The sequence below is a fragment of the Notamacropus eugenii genome, chromosome 3, assembly GCF_028372415.1.
Source record: "Notamacropus eugenii isolate mMacEug1 chromosome 3, mMacEug1.pri_v2, whole genome shotgun sequence".
Lineage (NCBI taxonomy): Eukaryota > Metazoa > Chordata > Mammalia > Diprotodontia > Macropodidae > Notamacropus > Notamacropus eugenii.
In genome coordinates this window covers 445,372,474-445,397,553 of record NC_092874.1, presented here as the reverse complement: position 1 = coordinate 445,397,553, position 25,080 = coordinate 445,372,474, and the positions used below count along the sequence as shown (strand labels likewise).

The window sequence follows — 25,080 nt, the reverse complement described above, 5'->3', positions numbered from 1 at the left end:
CTTCTCTCACCCCTTAATTTTATTTATTTAGATAATATCCCTTCCTATTAAACTCACCCTGTGCCCTCTGTCTATATTTATATCTATGCATCTATATCTAGATAGATACATAGATATGTGTGTATATGTATAATCCCCCCAACTCCTCAAATACTGAGAAAAGTTTCAAGTTTTACAAATATTATCTTTCTATGTAGGAATGTAAACAGTCTAGCTTTAGTAAGTCCCTTATGATTTCTCTTTACTGTTCACCTTTCATGCTTCTCTTGACCTTTGTGTTTGCAAGTCAAATTTTCTATTCAGCTCTGGTCTTTTCATCAAGAATGCTTGAAAGTCCTCTATTTCATTGAATGACCATTTTTTTCCCTTTAAGTATTATACTAAGTTTTACTGGGTAGGTGATTCTTGGTTTTAATCCTAGATCCTTTGACTTCTGGAATATCATACTCTAAACCCTTCCATCCCTTAATGTAGAAGTTGCCAGATCCTGTGTTATCCTTATTGTATTTCCACAATACTTGAATTGTTTCTTTCTGGCTGCTTGCAACATTTTCTCTTTGACCTGGGAACTCTGGAATTTGGCTACAATATTCCTAAGAGATTTTCTTTTTGGATCACTTTCAGGAGGTGATCAATGAATTCTTTCAATATTTATTTTACCATCTGGTTTCAGAATATCAGGGCAGGTTTTCTTGATAATTTCATGAAAGATGATATCTAGGTTGTTTTTTTTTATCATGGTTTTCAGACAGTCCTGCAATTTTCAAATTGTCTCTCCTGGATATATTTTCCAGATCAGTTGTTTGTTCAATGAGATATTTCACATTGTCTTCTATTTTTTTCATTCTTTGGAATTTGTTTTGTAATTTCTTGGTTTCTAGTAAAGTCATTAGCTTCCATCTGCTCCATTCTAATTTTTAAAGAACTCTGTTCTTCAGTGACCTTGTGAACCTCTTTTTCCATTTGACTAATTCTGTTCTTTAAAGCATTCTTCTCCTTATTGCCTTTTTGGGCCTCTTTTGCTATTGGATTTAGTCTATTTTTAAAGGTGTTAATTTCTTCAGCATTTTTTGGGTCTCTTCTAGCAAGCTGTTGACTTGCTTTTCATGATATTTTTGCATTGCTCTCATTTCTCTTCCCAATTTTTCCCCACCTCTATTACTTGATTTTCAAAATCATTTTGAGCCTTTCTATGGCCTGAGACCATTGTATGTTTGTTTTGGAGGTTTTGCATGCAGAAGTCTTGACTTTTATGTCTTCCTCTGAACCTAAATTGTTCCTCCTTATCTGAAAGTATGGAAGAAAATACCTGCTCACCAAGAAATTAACCTAATATTGTCTCATTCTTTTTCCTTTTCTTTGGGCATTGTCCAAGCCAGTTACTTGATTTTTGAGTTCTTTGTCCAGGGGAGGGTGTACTCTGGGGACCTGTAAGTGCTGATTTCCTCCAAGGTGGCACAATCAAGGGAAAGGAATTTATTCCTCTCCTGGTCTGTGCTATGGTCTGTGAGCAGGATTCTCTCTTTCAAGCCTCTTCTAACACCACCATGCCAGCCAGCACTCCTACTCAGCCCAGTGTCTCCACTGAGGGCTGATATCTAGATCACCTGCTCAATTTCCCCAGGGACTTTAGGCCAGGGCTCCAACAATGGAAGCTGCCACTGCCTGGGACCAGGGTTACATTGCTGCAGTACCTTCTCACCCAAGTGAAAGTGCTTTCTCACTGACCTTTGAGCCTCTCTTTGTGAGTTGAGGAATCTGGGACCCACAGCTGTTGCCAGTGTCATGACACCTTAAAGCCAGCTCCAGTCCTGTCCTTTCTGGGCTGCAGCCCATCCTGGGCTGCACTCTGCTCCACACCTCTGCTAGACTGCTCTGCTGTGCACCTCTCCTCAGCTGCACTCCACTCTGCACCTGTGCTGGACTGCACTCTGCTTCTTGAAACATGGTGTATAGGGTCTTTTGCTCAACATAACTTTCAGGTAGTCCAATACTTTCCAAATGATATCTTTTCAAAAATTTTTCCAGGTCAGCTTTTCCTAATGATGCATTTCCCATTTTCTTCTATTTTTATCATTATTTTTAAAATTTTGTCTCATTGTTTCTTGATGATCCATGGATCATTAACTTCCACTTGCCCTATTCTATTTTTGTATATTTTTTTCAGTGAGCTTTTGTACCTTTGTTTTCATTTGACCAATCCTACTTTTTAAGTTTTTATTTGCTGCATTATTTTCATGCCTCTTTACCAAGCTGTTGACTCACTTTTTGTAATTTGTATCATTCTCATTTCCTTTTAAAAATTTTCATCTACTTATTTGGTTTTTTTTATTGTTTACAGCTCATCTAAACAAATCTTTTTGGTTCTGTGAGGAAATCACATTTTCCTTCCAAATATTGGGTGAACCTGTTTTAACTTCATTTTTTTTTCTTCTGAATTTGTGTCTTGTTCTTTGTCACTATAACATTATTTGGATATTGAGTCATTTCAGTTGTGTCTAACTCTCTGTGCACCCATTTGAGGTTGTCTTGGCAAAGCTACTGGAGCTGTTTATCATTTCCTTCTCTAGCTTATTTTACAAATGAAGAATGGAGGCAAACAGGGTTAATTTATTTGTACATTGTCATATTGCTAGTAAATGTCTAAGGCTGGATTTGAACAGAGGTCCTCCTGACTCCTGGACTGGTGCTTTATTCACTGTGACATCTACTTGCCCTAATTTTCTAAGGTCAGATTATTATGGCTTTTTTGTTCATTTTCCCAATATATTCTGTTTTCTTTTAACTTTATTAGAGATGGACTTTGGTCCCTTCAAGTAATAGGAAGTGTCCCAAACTTCAGGTTTTTTCTGTATTTTTAAGGAGCTAATTCTGAAGGTCTGTCAATTCTTGGTTCTTCCAAAGTAGTATGATCTAAAGAGAAGTTGGTCATTGTTCTCTGGCCTGTGCAGTGGCCTGTAGGTGACCACAAGCATTCTTCTCCATCCTGGAACTGTGACCAGGGCACCTGCTTCTTTTCACTGAAAATATTTCTCCTCTTTATGATCCTGAAATTAAAATTTTGGCTCCTGCTCTACTGTGGTTGCAAGCATCAGTACTCCTTTATTCCTTGGACCTGAGACTAGGGTTCTGCCTTTCCCATGATCTTCTGATTGGTTGTCTGACTTCATTAGTCTTTGTTGGATGAAAACTCCTGAATCTTCTGTTGCTACTGATGCAATCACCCTTAAGTTTAGCTGCTGACATGCTTGGTTGCAGCTCGCACTGCGCTGAGCTCCATGGAAATAGGCCTTTCCTTCCAACCCTTTAAGTTATCTCAGACTGTAGAATTATTTCAAGAAATTTTCATTGCTTCTGCTACTCCAAAATTCCATTTGAGATATTATTTTAAAATCCTTTGGAGGGGAATTTGGGGGAGGTCAGGTGAGTCTTGGCCATCTTGGCTCTTTGCAACTTCCAAAACAAAATGGGTGTCCTTACAATAATACTTTTCTCATTGGCATTATGGGACATGAACCAAATTTCACAAAGTAGTCTTAATATGTTATTGTTTAATCCAAGACCTTTACAAATGAGAAGGAGACTGAGACAAAGGAAAGGAGCCAGGAATGATCAGTGGGGTGTGAGGGAGGATCAATTTAGTGATTAGATTGGAATAGAGCACTGTCGAGTCAGGAAGGTCTAAGTTCAAATTTTGCCTCATTAATTTATTACATATATGACCTTATGCAAGTTATTTAGCCTTTGTTTGTCTCAGTTTCCTCATCTATAAAATGGGGATAATATTGTCATTTACCTATGGCCATTGTGAGATTCTAATGAGATAATATTTATAAAGCACTTAGAACAGTGCCTGACACACAGCAGATATTATATTAATATTATCTATTTTTGTTGTTATATGTTCTTATCTATAAGGTCCCTGCTAACTCTGATATACAGTGACTTGGTGAATCTGGTATTTGTTAAAGGGGATTTTCTCAGAAGGAGCTGAGATACCGTTCACTGAAAGTAAATTCTTTAACCCACTTTTCCTTTATTTTTTTAAAAATTTAAATTAAATTAAATTGTATTTTTTAAGTTAAAAATAAATTTAATTTTAAATATTTAACGAATATTTCCATCATCGAACTGAGGTAGTGTGGAAATACTTTTTTTAAAAGAGCACAAGGACTAATGAGGGTATCTTACAGATATAATTATCTAAGTTTAAATCAGTTCCTACTTGTAGAAATAATGCCCTTTCTACATAGTTGTACTATACAATACCTCCCTGAGAGCTTTCTTTTGAAAAGGTAAATTCCTTGAGAGCAAGAGTTGTTTCACTCTTTGCATTTGTATCTCCTATGTTTAGCAAGGTGTCTGACACATGGTAGCTGCTTAATAAATAATTATGGATTAATTGATATGAGGTTAACAAAGGCATAGAACTACTAACTGAATAGAAAGTCAGACCATAAGGGAAGAAATGGCATTTAATCATCTCAGTTCTCTGGCTTTATCCTTGAATGGTATGAAAAGCTTTCCATGTGTTACTACTCTTAGGGGAATTGATGTCTAATCCTCCCAATTTGGCATTACCCAGTGTTATAGGTGCAATGCTGAGTGCCTTCACTACCTTAATCTACACCATTTGTACCAGAATATTGATACTAACTCTATATTTGCAAAGAAATAATTATTAATTGGCATATATTATTCACAAAGGACAAAAAAGAGACTTTGAAATGGAAGAAAATTAAGAATTTGTAGGCATGGGTGGGTATGTGCATGCTCTTGCTAAAGAAATGACATATAATTAGTATATTCTTGGGAAAAGAAATCTTCATTTTTTTCATTCATTCATTTTGCGCTTTGGGTTATTTTCATCACGTTTAAAATCCTAGACACTTCCTCTGAAGGCATGATATGATCATAGACAGACTGTATAGTAGCAAAACTAGAATTTATATAATCCTGTAAGATTTCCATAGCATTTTGTAAATTTCATTTTTGTAAATTTTGTAAATTTGTAAATGTAGATTCATTTTATTCTTTTAAGAACCCTGGTTTGTTTGTTGTTGTTCATTCATATTAGACTTTCTGATCCCATTTGGAGTTTTCTTAGTAAAGACAATGGAATGCTTTGATATTTCCTTCTCCAGGTCATTTTACAGATGAGGAAACTGATGCAAATATAGTTAAGTGATTGACCAGGGTCACACAGATAGTAAGTGTATGAGGCTAGATTTGAATTCAGATCTTTCTGACTCAGATTCCAGGACTCTATACACTGTACCACCTAGGAGTCCTAGAACAACCCTGGTAGGTAGGTTCTATTAGTATCCTCATTTTACAGGTGAAGAAACTGTGTCATGTGACTTACCCAAGGTCACCCAGTCATGAAGTATGTGAATTAGGACTTTAATCTGGGTCTCCCTGCCTCCAGGTAGACTGTACTATCCACTATGTCACCTACTTGCTTCATCTATGGGACTTTAGAGACTAAGTTCTTCAAGATCACACAGTTAGGAGCAGAGTGAATAGAAGGCAGATTTTCTGATTTTCTTTTGGCAAATTTTTTCTTTAAACCATGGTGACCTCAGTGCACAGAATCCTGGAAAAGTTCTGTAATGGATACAGCCTTGTTCTCAGAGTCTAAACCACTGCTATCATGTTCCAAGACTGACACTTATTAGGTAAGAACCCTCAGCAAATAACTTTTCCTTTCAAAGTTTCTTCATCTGCAAAGTGGACATACTGATATTTAATACTTTGTTCCAGGATTGTTGTAAACAAATCCCTATAAATATTAAAGCTCTGTATAAGCCTAAACTGATGAATTACTATTACAAAATGAGATAGACTGTGTAGAAGAGCATGTCAAATGGCATTTTCATTATTAGAACTTTAAAAAATTTATAGCATCACAGTTTATGGAAATATTATTAATAAATAAAATATAAATGGATAATTTAAAGATAAACACTGATCAGGTAAAGAATGTTTTACATGAAATATTAATTAATTATGCCATCTAGGAAGTAATGCAAGAATATCCTGATTCTCTCCCCCATTAAATTCTGATCACCTTGAAAGGAGGGAATACGTTTGTGCTATGTGTGTGTGTGTGTGTGTGTGTGTGTGTGTGTGTGTGTGTGCGTGTGTTTAAACTTTCTTTGCATCCCCAGTGTTTAGTATTGTACATGGCACATTGAATATATTTAATAAATGCTTACTGAGTGACTGATTTTCTGCTTCTTGATAAACATGAAGGAGGAACTCAAAGTTTATGGCAGTTACATCATGAAAAATACCTCATTCTGTTGAGGATTCACATTGTCCTTAATTCCCTGTACCCAAGTTTCCCGAATAGCTAATAACCAATTACTTCACAGCAATACATCCTTGAAAGTGAGGAAAAATAATTTATTATGAAAAAAGGAGGGATACTACTCAAGATCTCAAGTAAAGGGAAAGCCACAATAGATTAAATCAAAAGAGAAAAACTGGGAAAACATACTATGTCAGCAGTATTATTCAATATTATTTAGACGCTTTAAGAAAACTAGACAATATAAAATGCCCAAGAGTATACTTTTCAATGCAGACACAGGAACTCTATGAACATAAAAATAAATCACTTTTTATAAAAACAAAGTTTAATCTACATAAATGAGTAGTATTTATTGTTTATAGGGAGATAAAGCCAATATATTAAAAAATTGCAATTTTACCAAATTAATCTCTTTATTTAATGCATCCCAATAAAATTATTAAAAAAAATCCTTGTAAAATAGATAAAATAGGAAAATTCATTTGGAAAAACAAAAGGTCAGAAACTTCAAAGAAAAAGGAGGATGAGGGATTGGGGGAAGGAAGAAGTAAAGGAAGAAGATTCAGTAGTATCAGACCCTAAACTGTATTATAAGGTGAGCACATTGTTGAAGTGAAAAAGGAAAGTTTTGATTATTTTAAATTAATTTTTTCTTGTATAAATAAAACCTGCACAGCCAAAACTTGAAGGAATGCAAAAAACTGGAGGGAAAAACTTTCATAGACAATCTCTCAGGTAAGATATGATTGGATTGAAATATTACTGTGGTGTAGGAAATGATGAACTGGTTGATTTAAAAAAAAAAAAACATGGAAAGAATTGGACTTAAGAAGGAAGATACTATCAACCTTCAGCGTAACAGATAATAAGCAGAAATAAACATAATACAGCCTTACATATGTGTGTATGGATGTATATGTGTATGTTTATAAATATCTGTGTGTATGCCTATATATCACACTCAATTGTAGCCTTCCTTAGCAGGGGAAGAGAGAGGGAAGGGAAAAAAGAAAGCAAAAGTGCACAGCAGAGATCAAAAGAAAACTGACAAAGAAGTAAAGAAAAGCTTGGCAGTTTTGAAAATAATATGTGGTATTTATTATATAGGCTTTTTAAATGGACATTCATTGTTTTATATTGAATCTTCTCATGTTCTGCTGTATACGTGGGCATTTTTTTTCATTTTTTCATTTTTTATTTAAATTTACAATATTTTTTAAAGGAAAGAAAAAAAAACATCTTTTAGAACAGTTGCACTAGACATTTCAAGGAACTTCCTTAAGGAACTAGGTTATACCTGCACACAGATGCTTCCTTCTGCAATTGATAGGGTACACACACATTATAGTTATTTCGATAACACATTGTTATGATAGCTAGAAAGAATCAGTGATCTTGCTTCTAACATATACTGCATAGGTCAGAGTAATTCACTTTGTCTTTGTAACCAGGCAATGGTCTTAGAGTATAAGGTAGAGATAAATTGTTAATTTGAATTTGTAGAGAAACTTTTCACTTAATGTATTGCCTGCAGTGATGAAATCTGCCTTCGGTCTATTTCTCCCAGAATTATTTGGCAATAAGTGGGACAGACCTGGCATTTATACAACACTTTTATGTGCCATGCTGTATGATTTCTCATTGAAGACTAAGAATAACTGTTATTTAACAGTTGAGGAAAGTGAGGCCAACAGAAGTTAAATAATACATTCAGAGTCACACAATCTGAGGCCAGATTTTAACTTACGTCTTCCTGACTCTAGACACCACACTCTATCCACCACACTCTATCCACTCCACCACCTATTTACCTACCTGTGATTTGGTTATTCACTTGCTAGGTCATTTCTATTAGACTGACTTTTGAGTACCTTTATGGTCTAGCCTCAAGCATACTTTTAAGTTTTCTCATGAATCAAACATATTTGGCTTTACCATGTTTTGTTAATGACATCCTCTCTACCTTAATTGATTCCCTTCTCCCAAAACATATTTCCTAGCACAATATCTTTGTTGTGACAATTCAATTTATAATTCATAATTTACAATTCATAATTGTTTATTAAGTGATGTTGTATACCAGGTCTGGTGCTATGGCCAGGAGATACAAAAACACAAATGAAAAAAAATCTGTGTTCTCACAAAGCTTTTACTATAGTGATGTATAACAAGTGCACAGGTAAAGAAATTAATAAAAAAAAGACTACATTTTCATTTGGGGGCATAGGTACCCAATAAATATATGTGCAATCAATGGAAGAATCAAAGACTTTCTTTCTTAGTGATTTTACCTTTATTGGTTGTTGTTTTTAGCCTCAGCCCCTGATTTTTCCAAAAACCCCCTGCAAAAGATCTCTGTCGTTCAAGTTGGTGGAGATGTTATGATTGAATGTAAACCAGAGGCTGCCCCCAGAGCAGCGATTTCTTGGAGAAAAGGCCCAGCGATGATCAGACAAAGTGAAAGGTAACCCAGACTTTGTTTTTCTACCTCAAATATTCTTTCATGAGGAAATTTCGTGAAGCTTGAGAGAATTTGATAGGTCTTTATACATTATTTAGACATTATACTGCCATTCGTCACTTTCAACAGCACAATCACAAGAGGAAAATACATTTTACATGATAATTAAAATTAAAGGTTTCTATTAATAGTAAACCCTATGTCTATAGATTCACTGCATCAAAAAGAGAATTTACTGTAATCTTTTGGCAAATGAGCATGCTGTTTTTTTCAAAATCTCTTAAGAAATTTTCTCCAGCTCAAGGGCTTTCTAAAATTGCCATGCTGAGAAATCAAGAAGGAGAACAGTATACATGGGAGAGACACTCATGCATATACACCTGGTGCTGTGATCCTAAAATGGTCACACAGGTGCTCGCTCCATGAGAAAATGTATTCATCGCAAGAAAAAAAAACAAAAACATGAAGAGAGAGCTGAATGGAATGAAAAAAAATTGCTTTCAATAGTGACAGGGACAGAAAATGTCCCTCAGTGAATATGGATATTATCTCCATGAGATTTGGGAAACATAGTACACTGTTCCCATTTCTTTTGCTAAAAGTCTGACGTAAAAAAAAAAAGATATTAAGCAAATCTTAGCATGAAACAGACTAATTCAACTTGAGTGTTTTAGGATATGGAAATGGTGGAATGGACTTTCCTGAAGGGTAGTCATTAAATGGCTCAATGTTCACAAGAAAGGTGCTTTCCACTAAGATTCCCCTGGAGATCTATATGTTGTGATATTTTGCCTGACATATTGAGTGATGATGAAGGATGGATGATGGCATACATTAGGAGACCTGTTATCAAATTTATAGATGGCACAAAGTCAGGGGGATTCAGTATCTGAATAGAAGTTAACGATACAACATTGGACTACATTTAATTGAATGGGATATATTAGGGATAAATGACTTAAAGGAAGAGGATTCATGAATCCCAGATGTAGGAGGTTTGACTAGTGAAGAATTAAACTGAAAACAATATCCAGAAGTTTTAGTATATTACAAGCTCCATATGGGTAACAGTGCTATGATATCCCAAGAAAACTAGTGCAATTTTATGCCGCCTTCTTAAAGACATAAAATACAGGATTAAGAAATTGATAGTTCTGTTCTGTTCTGCATCTAAAATATTGTGACAGCTCCATTTTAGAAAGCACACTGATGAGATGAAGTATTCACAGAAGGGCAACCAGAATGGTGAATGACCTTGAGTTCATTCCATTTGAAGATCACTTGAATAAATTGGGAATATTTAGCCTGAAAAAGAGATGATTTGGAGGAAGGAACATGCTAGCTGTATGAGTGCTTAAAAGACTGTCTCACAGAAAAGAGAAACAGCTGTTAAAATGAAGAAATTCCATATTTTGAATGTGGAATTTGAATTTAGCCTCTCAATAATGGACATTAGGGCTAACTTATCTCTGACAGTTACTAGGGATTGGGCCTTTCTTAAGTAACTTGTGTTTTTGTTTCCTAATCATTAAAAAGGATAATAACAGCTTAGTATCATAAAAGATTGTTTTAAGATACAAATGAGAAAATTAATGAAAGTACTTTGCACATTCTGACAGGCTACATCAATGTCAATTATTTTTGTCTTCTTTGTCTTTTAAAACAGATCTTTGTTCTTGTTATTATTATACTAGAGAATATGTATTGGGGTTGAGAAGAATATCTGCCCTCAAATATTTAAAGTGTAGCCATGATGTAGAAGAAGAGATTCATTTTGTTCAGATTGTACCAAGAGGACAGACTGAAGAGCAGTGGGTGAAAACTACAAAGGGACAGAGTTAAGTTTGATGACAGAACATGCTTTATAGGATTTAGAGTCATTCTAAGGTGGATGGACTATCTGGCAAGGGAGAAGTGACACCAACCGAGCTGTATAGCACCCACTTCACTATAGGCCTTCAAGATAATCTCTAAGGATACTTGTCTGGTCTGTTATCCATGTGTAGACTACACAAAGTAGTCTCTGAGATCTTGGAGGAACCTGAGATTCTGGACTTTATTCTATGACTAGATTATTAGAAATACTGCTTATAACTCTGAACAGAAGGCAATCTATTTTGTTTAAGGATATAACAAGTTGGCTAATTGGCTGCAAAGAAGCAAATTACAATGTTCTGAAGAGACTCAGACATATTATGTTTTTAGAGATTTCCAAAACTGTGACCTGAAAATTTGAAATCTATTGCATTTAAGACTGAGCTTCTAGTAAAGAAAACTCTAAAGTCAGTGAAGAATACCCTCCCAAAATGGGAGAACATTCTATGAAAGCCTATCTCAACTTTAGGTATTCTAAATCCAACAAGAACAATGTATGTTCCCATCACACATACATGCACACATATGTCTGCTGATTAAAAAAAAACTTACTTGTAAAGGTGATACCCTTTTTCGTCTTTGCTTCATGGCTCCACGTTTTGAGACTGGCTAATCTTATAAAAATACATGTGTTTACATGTGTATTTACAGGGGTATATGTATATTTATATATGTGTAAATGTGTTTATGCCTAGGAATAATTTCTACACATAAAAATACACATAGATAGAAATATACATCAATATGGGTATGTATGTGTGTATGTGTGTCTATAAACACATGCAGAGTCAGTCCTCAACTTTTGTGGAAGCAATATGCCTAGAAACAGCAGAAAAGTAAAAAACAAAAAACAAAAAACAATAAAACATGAATATTGATGCATTTTTAAACCTCTGGCAACCAGTGGCTAAGTTCCCACAAAACCAAACACTGTAATTTTTCACTAGAGATAGCTGAAAATAAATTTTTTTCTGCATATAATTCTTTATGATGTTAATTCTGAAAATATGCACTATTCCTAATACAGCAACCATGAATCAATCCATAAAATGTGAGGAGAAAAAGCAAGGCTAGAATGAATGGAGAGGGGCAGGGGCAACAAGGTCAAAAGATCCCTTCGGCGGGCCAGTGGCAATATCTACTAGTGTTGTTCTTTTAGCTTGGTGGTTGAACTGTTCCTGAGTGAAAAGTACACCCTCTGGGTGAATCCCAGGTTTTCAGGGGCCAAGGTCAGAACTCTAGCCCCTGGAGGCTCAGCCCTACCTTTCTGGCAGGGTGGGAAAAGCCTTATTCCTCTAAGCTGCTTCACTACATGAACCTGCATGTTCAGATACAGGGGCAGTGAGGTGACACAAAACATTCACTTGGTCCCATGAGGGTGAGGGGCACTTTTTACTTGTTCTCTACTACTCATAGCCATGAATGTTCACAGTTGTCAAAGGGAAAGTGAAAATGAAGTTACCAATAAAATCACATAAACACATTTATACAAATGATGAGGCTTGATTGTAGATAGATATTAAGATGGTAGACAGATAACAAAGGTATCTATATGTACACATGTCTACATACATATATTTATACAGTACATGTTTATACTCATATACAAACATATGTGTATGAGTATTTGTGAGTATGAAATGTTTTTCTATGCCTATACACCAGAACAGTCTGAGGAAGTTCTGCAAATTCCATGCTTATGAATTTTTTTAGTCATTTTTCAGTCATATCTAACTCTTTATGACCCCATGTGGAGTTTTCTTTACAAAGATATATAAGTGGTTTGTCATTTCCATCTCCAGTTCATTTTACAAATGAGGAAACTGAGACAAATAGAATCAAGTGACTTGTCCAGGGTCACATAACTAATAAGTGTCTGAGGCTAGATTTGAATTCAGAAAGATGAGTGTTCTTGACTCCAGGCTTAGCACTTTTCTACTGTACCACCTAGCTGTCGCTGCTTACAACTACTGTTACCTATAAAATCTCAGTATTAATTCAATGGTCTTATAGCATTAAATAACTAAATTCATTTAATAGGTGATTTGAAAGTGGCAATGCTGGTGTTCAAAGTAGAGTATATATCATATTTACATCAATATAATAGTATTTATTGATATTTCCTATTGTAATAATTGGACAGTTTGGTGGCACAGTGGACAGAGTACTGGCCCTGGAGTTGGGAGGACTTGATTTCAAATGTGACCTCAGTTTTACTAGCTTACAATTGTGTGACACTGGGTAAGTCACAATCTTTTGTGCCTCATTTTCTCATCTGTAAAAATGAGCTGGAGAAGGAAATGGCAAATCACACCAATATCTTTGCCAAGAAAACCTCAAAAGGGGTCACAGAGAATTCAATACAACTGAAACAACTCAAGAACATTAAATTATATTATATTGTAGTAATAGATAAATATGTTATATGTCCCCAGTGAGCTATTAAGACCAGAACTCAAGGTGGTGACTTCACCAAGAATACATAAATTGGATGGAAGGATGATAGGGGAAGTTAGACATGTCTATATCACTAAAACCGTAACAAGTCAGCTCAGTCTATGGTCAGAAGCTGTTCTAATCATTTTCCATTTTGCCAATGTTCATATATGACTCTAGCAGATATATCTTCACATGAAAGATGTTTCAGAACTCCATTCAAACCAGATTGCCAAGAAAAATTGATTTTGTTGAATTTTATTTTACAGATGAGGGAACTGAGCTTCATAAAGTTAAAGTGACTTACCTAAGGAAAACCATGTAATAAATAGTGAATCTGAGATCTGAACTCTAAATGCAATGTCCTTTCCAGTGTATCTTGCTGCTTCTCAAAATATATTGAAATTCTGGAAGAGACAATCATACAGTTACATTATATTGACAGTTCCTGAAATGTACCTGAGACTCTTCAGAACACTGGGATATCTGAGAAAATCTTTTTTTTTTAAATGGCTAGTTATTTTATTTTAGACCTTGGCACTTTTCTTGAATAAAACTCAATCACCTAGAATACCCTGGGATTATATTTTGTTCAAGACCCTTGATTAGGTGAATAAATATCTTCAATTGTCTGATCTGCTCCTCTTAAAGACCAATCCCTGGAAGTTTTAAGGGACATTAGAATTAACTTTTCAACCCTTAGATATGGACATAAAGTAAGATCTTTTGAGTTAGTCTGAGTGAAGTTTATTCATTTATCTTTATTGATGCACTTTTTATGATTCTATGGCAAACATGTTTCCCATAAACCATCTTGAAATATTGCATTTTTCTCAAACTAGGTAACAGTCCTCCATCCCTCAGATGAAGTGTGAAAGATTAGTTCAAAGGCGTAGGAAAAAGGGTTTTCTTCAGGTCAAAGACTGGCAGGGGAAGAGGATAAAATCACCTTTGTTATAATATTCCCTAAATTAAATGAACAAAACATCAACATAGAAAATAACTATGTCTCTGCTTCCCTTCTACTTACATGAAATTCTTGCAATTAAGTATAAAAGAGTGTATTTCTTTAAATTACCTAAGAAATCTCCTTTGTTCTTCAATTCATGTGTTATTAGAGGTAGGGATTTATTCAACTCCATCAAGATTTATCAAAGGAAATACTGCTAGCCATAGTCAGAAAAGATCTATGTTCAAATCTTGGCTCTAATTATTACTAGTAATATCACTGTGGGCAGGTCATTCAACTTTTCTGAACCTCAGATTCCTCATTTGCAAAAGTGAAAATGAAGAATTTATCTCAAAAGGTTATGATGATGATTAAATAAAGGATTCAGGGGTTAGTTGGTTAATTTTGAGTAGATTTCAGTTATAATCCCATCACAGAATTTAAGTAATCCCAGGATAGTCAGTTAAACATTTTGAGCCTCAGTATTCTAATATGCCAAATGAGTTAATAGTCATACTTATCTCAAGTAATTTTTGTGAGAACTGAAATGATGCTATTTGTAAAATGTTTTACAAGCTTTAAATATCAAATATTATTACCATAGCATTGGTCCTCTTTGAAGACGAAGGATAACAACCAGAATCATAACATATATATATATATATATATATATAAAGTGTTTGACTAAAATATAACATATAATGGCAATGACAGATACTGTTCTTAGGTTCACAATGCAGCCCAATTAATTTACCTGGTGCTATCCTTCTCTCTGTCTCTGTCTCTGTCTCTTTCTGTCTGTCTGTCTGTCTCTCTCTCTCTCTCTGTCTCTCTCTCTGTCTCTCTCTGTCTCTCTGTCTCTCTGTCTCTCTGTCTCTCTGTCTCTGTCTCTCTCTCTCTCTCTCTCTCTCTCCTCATTTCTCTTTCTCTTTCTGACTCCTTACTCTCCATTTCTCTTTTTTTTCTGACTCCTCTCTTCCTTCCATGTCAATATCATCTCTACCTCCTTTACTTTCTCAACTGGAAGTGCTGTGTCACCAACTATCCCCATCAGAGAACCCCCAATGGAAGTTTGGGGTGACTCTACAAAGAAATTGCCTTGCTGCACAACTCATCTTCAGTCTTAGTATCAACTCTGTTATTCAAAATACATATCTACATTCTAGACTATAGGCCCTATGTGCAAATTATTTTGCTTCTTATTTACAAAAATCGGTCAAAATTATATCCTTACCTCTTAAACATGAAACATTTACTAATTGAGAAGTAAGAATGTTTGTAACATAGCATTCATGAAATAAGAAGTAGGAGAAGAAATAATTATGACCTAAGAGTTCATCCAAAAGACTATATTTTTTCCCTATAATCAATGAACTTATTATCTTGGACATATTGTTCAGTAAATTGAAATAGTAATGGTGCTTAACTTGGATAAATTTTAGAATGAGTCACTGGAGTAGGAAAATCAGTGTGTTTGAAGAAACTCATATTCTGGACTGGAGGTTTTAAAATCATTAAAATGTCTGGCATCTTGATTCACAGATCAACTACTTGGTGGTACTGTTTCAATTTTCTTTGTTTTAAATTAATTGATTTTTAGTTTTCAACATTCACTTCCATGAGATTTTGAGTTCCAAATTTTCCTATTTGCCCTCTTTTCCATCATCCTCCAGTCTCTGCTTATCCCCTTCCCTCATACTTTCCTGTAATGTAAGATAGATTTTCATCCCAAAATGACCTGTGTATGTTATTCCCTCCTTAAGCTAAATCTGATTTGAGTAAAGTTCACTCTTTCCCTCTCACCTCCCCCTCTTCCCCTCCATTGAAAAAGCTTTTTCTTACCTCTTTTATGTGAGAGATAATTTATCTCATTCTATTTCTCCTTTCTACCTGAAATATATTCCTCTCTCAGCCCTTAATTTTATTTTTACTAATACTCCCTCCAATCAGCCCTCAAAATCAAGATATTCCTAATCATATCAACTCCTTGCATTCATTTCAGAACCTGTCTACCTCCATTCAACTGATCACAGCAGTGCTTAGCTATTTTCATCTTCTTAGTTGTGGTTTCTGTTAGTGAATTTCCCTTCAACTAGATTCTTACCTTAATAAGCTGCTGTTTTCTATAAGCAGTTTCTCTCATTGACTCCTCTGAGTCTTCTTAGCTAACTTTGGATCCTTCAAGGCAGGGGTTTTCCGTGTTTAATAACCTACTTTTAGATTGAAACAAACAAAAAACCTACCAGTTTCTGTCAGATATACATACATACATGCACACATATTTCCCATAGTGGTCGAAAAGTTATTTGATTCAGAGATTCCCAAGAAAGTCCTGGAAAAAGTCACATTCAATTTAGCATGGGAAACAATGTGCTTTGATCGTTTCTAACAGCAATCAGCACTATTCCCTGTGAGGGGCATGCTGTCATTCCAGTTCTCTCAGAATGTTATGCCTCTTCTCAAAACAATTTTATTTGAGGGACTGTTTTTCCCTCAGATTATCTCAGATTCTTTTATATTTCTCCTAGAGTTGCTTTCTCTATTTCTCACACAAAACATTTTTTTTTCTCTTTGAATAAATTGTATAAATAAAACAAGAGCAGCACCTCACAATAGAATAATGAAATTATAGATACAGAACTGAAAGTATCCTTACAAGTAATCTTGTAAAACTCCCATCACTTTTTAGTTGAATAAAGTGAGACTCAGAAATACCAAATATCTTGACAAGATCATTCATAGAAAGTATAAGTTTTAATTTTAACTCACCCTTTTCTCCAAATTCAAAAATCTTTTGCAAAGAATAGTGGCTTACTAGCACTCTGGATTTGGAGACTAGATGATCTAGCTTTAATTTCTAACCTATTATTATTATCACTCAATCAATGCTATGAGTTGTTATAATAAAAACTATTAGAAGACATTACCTTGCCTAATGTTAATATTATATTGGTACAATCTTGCTATTTCACTAGAACGCAGACTTTATGTCTTTTTAGGAATTTTTTTTCTCTTTGGCTTTCTTTTCTTCCTCTGCTCACCATGTCTACTGTCTCCTTAAATATGTACATAGCTTATTCTCTGTATTGTAGACTCCTGGGTCATGAAAGTGAAAGGGCATTCATTTATATTCTGTTAGAGTCAAACTTTAGAGTCACTTTATTACAAGAGGCAGAGCTAATCAATAAAACCAGACCCAGTGCACAGAGCATCATGTTTGATAATATAAACTCCCTTGATGTTTTTTTCTTCTTATTCTAAAGCCTTCCAATAAGTCTTAGTTTGACTCTGAATCAAGGGAAAAATAATTTTGTTGTTGTTGTTCTCTTTAGTTTATTTCTTTTAATTTTTAGGCAAATATCTCATAAGGCTATGAATGCATAGTGAATATAGAATTGGTAGCAAATGAATACTACAATGAATAGTTACCTATGAAAAGTCAAAAAGGAAGCTAGGATCACTGTGTAATAATGGGGGCTGCTTATTTTTATGAAAAGATTACTGGTCCTATTGTGAATTCCAAAATATCTAATTCAAAGACAGAGTTCTCTTGGAGTCCCCATTCACCAAGCCTTCAATCACTTTATTCTCAAAATGATAACAATATGTATAGTACTTATATAGCAGGACTTCTGTGAGGATAAGAAATAATATATCTGAAAGACATTTAAAGATTTTTTTAATTCAATAGAGTTTCAGATCTAGTGCCAAAAGAAGTATCAGATGATATCCTTTCAGCCTTTGAATTTTATATTTGAGGTAAATAAGACCTAATCAGGTTAGTTGATTTACCCAAAGGTATGTTGATTTTGCATGGCAGAAGTGAATTTGAATCTAGTCCTCTGACTCATGTTACGTCAATGCAATGGTTTAATCACTATTTAAGTGATATATCTTGCCAGCTATTGAGAGATAGATAGATAGATAGACAGACAGATAAATAGATAGATAGATACCTTTTTTATTACCAACAGCAAGGTTTTCAGACATTTTTTTTTTTTTTTTTTTTTTTTTTTTTTGCTGATGAGTGTATACCAATTGCATTCAGGCCTACATTTGCAAATTCTATCTCCCCATCTCTCCTATCCCTTCCCTTATCTCCACTCACAAAACCATTACCCTAGTTCTGGTCCTTAACACTTCACACTGGGATATTGTAATAGTATTATAATTGCTCTCTTTCTCTTATGACTCAATCTTCCACATTGATCCATCTTCCAAAACCTGCCAAAGTGATTTTCCTAAAGTCAGTCAGTCAATAACCATACCACATGTCAGGGACTATGCTAAATCCTGGAAATTCAGAGAAAGGCAAATGGCATTCCACTTTGTCCAATGAACTAGCAAACTAATGGTTGAACACTATAGATAGAAATAAATGAAAAGGGTCATGGTGCACTGGAGGGAGATGACAAAGACCAAAGGAAGACTGTTGGGTAAGAAGTGATGATCTCTGATCCAGGTAGTTACATTAAGGGAATGGGTTCACTGCAAATTGGGAAATCTTTCTATCATAACTTTTTTATGTCATATGTCTTTTGAATGAATTTCAGCCATTTTATAATGAGGCTCTTAAATAGCTTGAATGTAAAATCAAGCTACTCATGAAAAGTAAAATGTTTCTTATAACTGAGCCAATGTAGTCTACTGGGAATGGCACAATACTAGAAAGGAGGAGAATTACATGATATAATCTGCATTACTCACTGATTGTGTGGCCTTGAAAAGTTCCATCCTCTCTAGGTATTAGTTCACATGTTTAAGATGGAGATAATAATATCCAAAGTCCCAGGAAGATTAATTTATTTTTTAAGATCTTTTCCAGGTTTAATATATACAATCCTCCTGCAAAATAATTGTAAAGAATTATAATTGACTTAATATTGGTAGAAAAATTGTGTTTAGTTTTATTTCTTTTTTTTTTTTTAGTGAGAACAATGTGATCAAATACCTTCACTTTTTGTTTGTGTTACTTTTGTTATTTGGTATTTTATTTTTCCACAGTTACATGGAAAAGAAATTTTGACATTCATTTTTAAAATTGTGAGTTCCAAATTCTCCCCTTCTTTCCTTCCCATCTCTTGTCATGGAGGAGACAGGCAGTTTGATATAGGTTTTATATGTGTAGTCATGCAAAACATTTCCATAATAGTTTTGTTGTGAAAGAAAACATAGACAAAAAGAAAACTCAAGAAAAATGAAATTTAAAAAGTGTGCTTCAATCTGTCTTCAGACACCATCAGTTCTCTGTCTGGGGATGTATGACAATTTTCATCATAAGTCTTTCATAGCTGTCTTGGATCATTGCATTGCTGAGAATACCTGAGTCATTCACAGCTGATCATCTTACAATATTACTTTTACTTTGTATACATTGCATATCACTTTGCATCAGTCAATGTAAATTTTTCCAGGTTTTGTCTGAGAGTCCCCTGCATATCATTTCTTATACTACAATCACGTGTTCTAATTTGTTCAGTCATTCCTCAATTGATGCACACCTTTTAATTTCTAATTCTTTGCCTTAAAGAAAAAAGAGCTGCTATAAATATTTTTGTACATAAGGGTCTTTTTTTTTTTTTAATTTCTATCTCTTTTGGGATACAGACCTAGTGGTGGTATTGCTAGGTCAAAGGGTATGCATGGTTTTGTAGCCCTTTGGGCACAGTTTCAAATTGCTCTACAGAATGATTGAATCAGTTCACAACTCCACCAAGAGTTCATCAATGTCTCATTTTTCCCAGATCTCCAAAATTTGTCATTTACCTTTTCTGTCCTGTTAGTCAATCTAATAGGTATGAGGTAGTACTTCAGAATTGTTTCAATTTTCATCTCTCCAATCAGGGGTGAGTGAAAGTATTGGTTTTTTTATGACTATAAATAGCTTTGATTATTTCAACTGAAAACTGATCATATCCTTTGATCATGTATCAGTTGAAGAATGACTTCCTTTTTTAATAAATTTAACTCAATTCTCTATATGTTAGAGAGAGGAGGAATTTATGAGAGGATGTTGGAAAATTGGGATACTGATATATTGTTGGGAGTTTTGAAATTATCCAGCCATTCTGGAGAACAATTTGGAACTGTACCCAAAAAGGCAACTGAACTAGGCATACCCTTCAATCCAGCAATACTACTGCTAGTTCCGTATCACAAAGAGATCATAAAAAGGGAAAAAGACCTACATGTGCAAAAACATTAACATGCAGCCCCTTCCATGATGGCAAAATAATGGAAATTGAGGGGATGCCCATCAATTGGGTAATGACTGAACAAGTTGTGGTATATGAAAGTAATGGATTATTATTGTGCAATAAGAAATGATGATTAGACAGATTTCAGAAAAAAAAAAACAGGAAAAAGTTGTACAAATTGATGCAAAGTGAATTGAGCAGATCCAGGAAAATATTATACACAGTATCAGAAACATTGGTTGATGATCAGCTATGAATGACTCAGGTCTTCTTAGCAGCACAATGATCTAACACAACTACAAAGGACTCACAAAAGACTATGCTATCCATATCGAGATAAAAAAGAATGATGAAGTCTGCATGTTGATCAAAGCACACTTTTCTCCACTTTACTATTTTCTTGTGTTTTGTTTTTCCTTTTGATCTGTTTTATCCTTCCTAACTGTGACTAATGTAGAAATGTATTTTACATTAAAAACACATATATAACCTATATAAAATTTCCTACCACTTTTGGAAGAGGGGAGGTGAAGGAGGAGAAAGAAAAAATTAGAACTCAAAAACTTCCAAAAATGAATGCTAAAATTTGTCTTAACATATAACAAGACACTAATAAAAATAAATAAAGTACCTGATGAAACAGTGATTTAAACTTTGTTATTTGATCTATTCTTTTTAATTTTATGTAATATTTTCTGGAGGTATTATGTAATATATATTATTGGGAATTGATACTTGTTTGATGTGTTCTAAATTTTAAACATCAGCTATCAAATGGTGTTGAAAGCACATTCTGAAAATGATACCATGATTATTTGTGGCATTTTGAGGGACTGCAAATAGTAAAAGAGGTTGGACAACAGAGCCATTTTCCTGGAAAATGAGGAATAGAATTGTGAACAACTTCTTGGAGGATGTGAGGGAGGGATTAACTTTTTACAGTGATTAGTAGTCATATAATTCACACTACTTGTGAAAAAGTAAATATGGAAACCTACTTACTATTTTTTAAATTTTAAATTTAAATTTATTAATTTATTTCTAGTTTTTAAAATGCACTTAAAATGCACTTCCACAAGTTGCACTTCCAAATTTTCTACTCATCTCTTCCCTCCACCCACCCCAAAAGACAATGCATTCCAATTACTCCTTTCCCCAATCTGCCCTACCTTCTATCACACCTCTCCCTTCTTTTTCTCTTTCTTTCCCTCTACTTTCTTGTAGAGCAAGATAGATTTCTATACCCCATTTCGATACCTCATATGTTTTATTTACCAGTTGCATGTAAAAATAATTTTAACATTCATTTTTAAAGTTTTGATTTCCAACTTCTCTCTCTTCCTTCCTCCCCACCCTTCCCCACTGAGAAGGCACACAATTCAATACACGTTATTCATGTGTAGTCATGGAAAACACCTCCGTAACAGTCATGATATGAAAGATTAACTACATTTCCCTCCACCCTAGCTTGACCTCTGTTTTTTCTATTCTCTCTTTTGACTCTGTCGCTCCTCAACTATATTTACTTCTAATTACCACTTCCTCTCATTTGTCCTCCCTTCCATAATAACCCAAACTCCTCACATATTCCCTTCTCTCCTACTTTCCTGTAGTGTAAGATAGATTTTCACCCCAAATTGAGTGTGTATGTTGTTCCCTCCTTAAGCCATATCTGATGAGAGTAAGGTTCACTCTTTCTCTCTCACCTCTCTCCTCCCCTCCTTCATTGAAAAAGCATTTTCTTGCCTCTTTTATGAAAGATAATTTGCCCCATTCTATTTCTCCCTTTCTCTTCCCAATATATTCCTCTCTTACCCCTTAATTTTATTTTTTTACATATCATTCCTTCCTATTCAACTCGCCATGTACCCTCTGTATGTGTGTGTATATATGTATATATATATATATATAGATATAGATATATACGTGTGTGTATATACATGTATATATGCATGTATATATGTATGTATGCATATGTATACATGTGTATAATCCCTCCAATAACCCTAATACTGAGCAAAGTCTCAAGAGTTACAAATATTATCTTTCCATGTAGTAATATAAATAGTTCAATTTTAGTAAGCCCCTTAGAATTTCTCTTTCCTGTATACCTTTTCATGCTTCTCTTGATTCTTGTGTTTGAAAATCAAATTTTCTACAGACTCTGTTCTTTTCATCAGGAATACCTGAAAGTTCTCTATTTCATTGAATGACCAGTTTTCCCCTGAAGAACTATACTCAATTTTGCTGAGTAGGTAATTCTTTGTTTTTTTCCTAGCTCCTTGGATCTCTGGAATATCATATTGGAAGTCCTATTATCCCTTAATGTAGAAGCTGCTGGATCTTGTGTTATCTTGATTGTGTTTTCGCAATACTTAAATTGTTTCTTTCTGGATGCTTGCAATATTTTCTTCTTGGCCTGGACCTCTGGAATTTGGCTGCAGTATTCCTAGGAGTGTCCCTTTTGGCATCTCTTTCAGGAGCTGATCAGTGGATTCTTTCAATATCTATGTTAACCTCTGGTTCGAGAATATCAGGGTAGTTTTACCTGATAATTTCTTGGAAGATAATGTCTAGACTTTTTTTTTTATCATGGCTTTCAGGTAGTCCAATAATTTTTAATTTTTTTTTTCTGAATCCATTTTCCAGGTCAGTTGTTTTTCCAATGAGATATTTCACATTATCTGCTATTTTTTCATTCCTTTGGATTTGTTTCACAATTTCTTGATGTTTCATAAAGTCATTAGCTTTCACCTCCTCCATTCTATTTTTTAAGGAATCTTTTTCTTCAGTGAGCTTTTGGACCCCCTTTTCCATCTGACCAATTCTGATTTTGAAGGCATTCTTCTCCTCTTTGTTTTTTTTGTTTCTTGTTTGCCATTTGGATTTGCCTATTTTAGCATGTTATTATCTTCAGCATTTTTGGGTCCACTTTAGCAAACAGTTTACTGTTTTTTTCATGATTTTCTTGCATCACTTTAATTTCTCTTCCCAATTTTCCCTCTACTTCTCTTATTTGATTGTCAAAATTCTTTTTTGAGCTCTTCAACTGCCTGAGAGCAATTCATATTTTTTTGGAGGCTTTGAATGTAGGAGCTTTGAATTTGCTGTCCCTTTCTGCTTGTATATTTTGGTCTTGCTAGTTACCAAATTAAGATTCCATAGTCTGATTCTTTTTCCCGTTTTGCTCATTTCCCCTGCCATTTACTTGACTTTTGAGCTCTTTATCAAGGTAGGGGTGTACTGTCAGCCACTCAATCTTTCAATAGTTTGTGGGCCTAGAGCTCCAGAAATAGGCGTTGCTTCTGCCCCTGATTCTGCTGTGGCTGTCACAGGTTCCTCCACCCCCTCTGCAGCCTTGTGGTTGGGATCAGATCACTCTACAGTCTCACACAAGTCCAACAGGTTTTTTCCACTAACCTTACAATTTGTCCTCAGAGTTTTGGGGTTGTGAAGTCTGGAAACCACCACAGGTGTCAGAGATTGAGTCCCCTCAAGGCCTGCTCAGGTCCATCTGTGCTGTTGCAGTCCACACTGAACTTCTCCAGGCACAGCACAATAGATGCTTCACATCAACCTTCCAGGCTGTCTTGGTCTAGAGATTTGTTTCACTCCATCATTCTGTGAGTTCTGCAGCTCAAGAATTTGTTTAAAGTCATTTTTACAGCTATTTGGCTGGGCTTGGGGGTAGAACTCTAGCAACTGACTTGCTAGACTTGACTCTGCCATCTTGACTCACCACCTTTACTCTGTCCCAACAGACAAACCTACTTATTTTTGATCTTCTTCTATCAGTCAGTATATATTACATGGCCCCGTGAATTCTCTTTTCATTTTAATTATTTAATCTTTCATTTATTTAATTATCTAATTTTATTTATTATTTTAACAATTTTATAATTATTTTATATTATATTATTGTTTATAATATATACTATATAATTATGTGTTATACATAATTATATATGACATATAATTATATAATAAATAACTATAAATGACATATTGTATTATTATATATTATATTATAATTTTAATAATTTTATTTATTTATTTATTTTAATTTATTTTATAATATATTTTATTTTAATTTATTTTAATAATATAATAATATAAATAATAATGCTTTCATAGCCAGTCTCTTCTCTTTCACCTAAGATGTATTTGTCTGAGACCCTGCACACCTAACAAGGCTAACCTCTCCAGATTCCTAGGGATGTTAAGAAGATTTCTGGTTTGACATACAGCAAGGCTGTACAAATATAAACAGACCCTCTTCCATCTGTCTTTTATGATGGCAACTAATAACTTGCCTCTCTGTCTCTGCTCGTATCCTGCGTATCCCATTAATAACTCTGTAGTTTTCAATTTTCCTTCCTTCTTCATATCCCTTCCTGTTCACTGATACTTGGGAAAAGACTAAAATGAAATTTCTTAGATAATTTTCCAATTATTATTGTTATTTAATTTTCTATAGTTCTATATAACTTTATGTACAATCTCTCATGGAAGCTTTCATGTCAATATAATGTCATAACCTGATCACCTGTAATTTTCTCTAGTGACTTGTTATTGTGGACAAGAGAAACACAATCACATGATCTAGAAGATATCTCAGAAATCATCTAATGCAGTCCACTGATGACCAAGAATTTACTTTTCTTCCTGTAAAAAGTAATTCAGACTCAGAGACCAAGAAGTATCCTTGATCTCCTGAACATTATTGACTTAGAAGTATGCAATTTTTTATTAATTTTGAATGTCTCTAAATAACTGTAAACTATTAACAATGATCCCATACGGAATTTTTATAATGCCTTTTATGAGCAGGATGGTAATTTATTTA

The 25,080-nt window shown here is 34.4% G+C and overlaps 1 protein-coding gene across 1 annotated transcript in view; it reads left to right on the top strand.

The window, feature by feature from the left end:
* Positions 1–25,080, top strand: part of LOC140532284 (contactin-6-like) — a 326,641-nt gene that overhangs the window by 196,936 nt on the left and 104,625 nt on the right. The window contains exon 10 of the mRNA XM_072650698.1: positions 8,630–8,780. Coding sequence (XP_072506799.1) covers positions 8,630–8,780 — 151 coding nt within the window. The remainder of the gene's footprint in view (positions 1–8,629; positions 8,781–25,080) is intronic.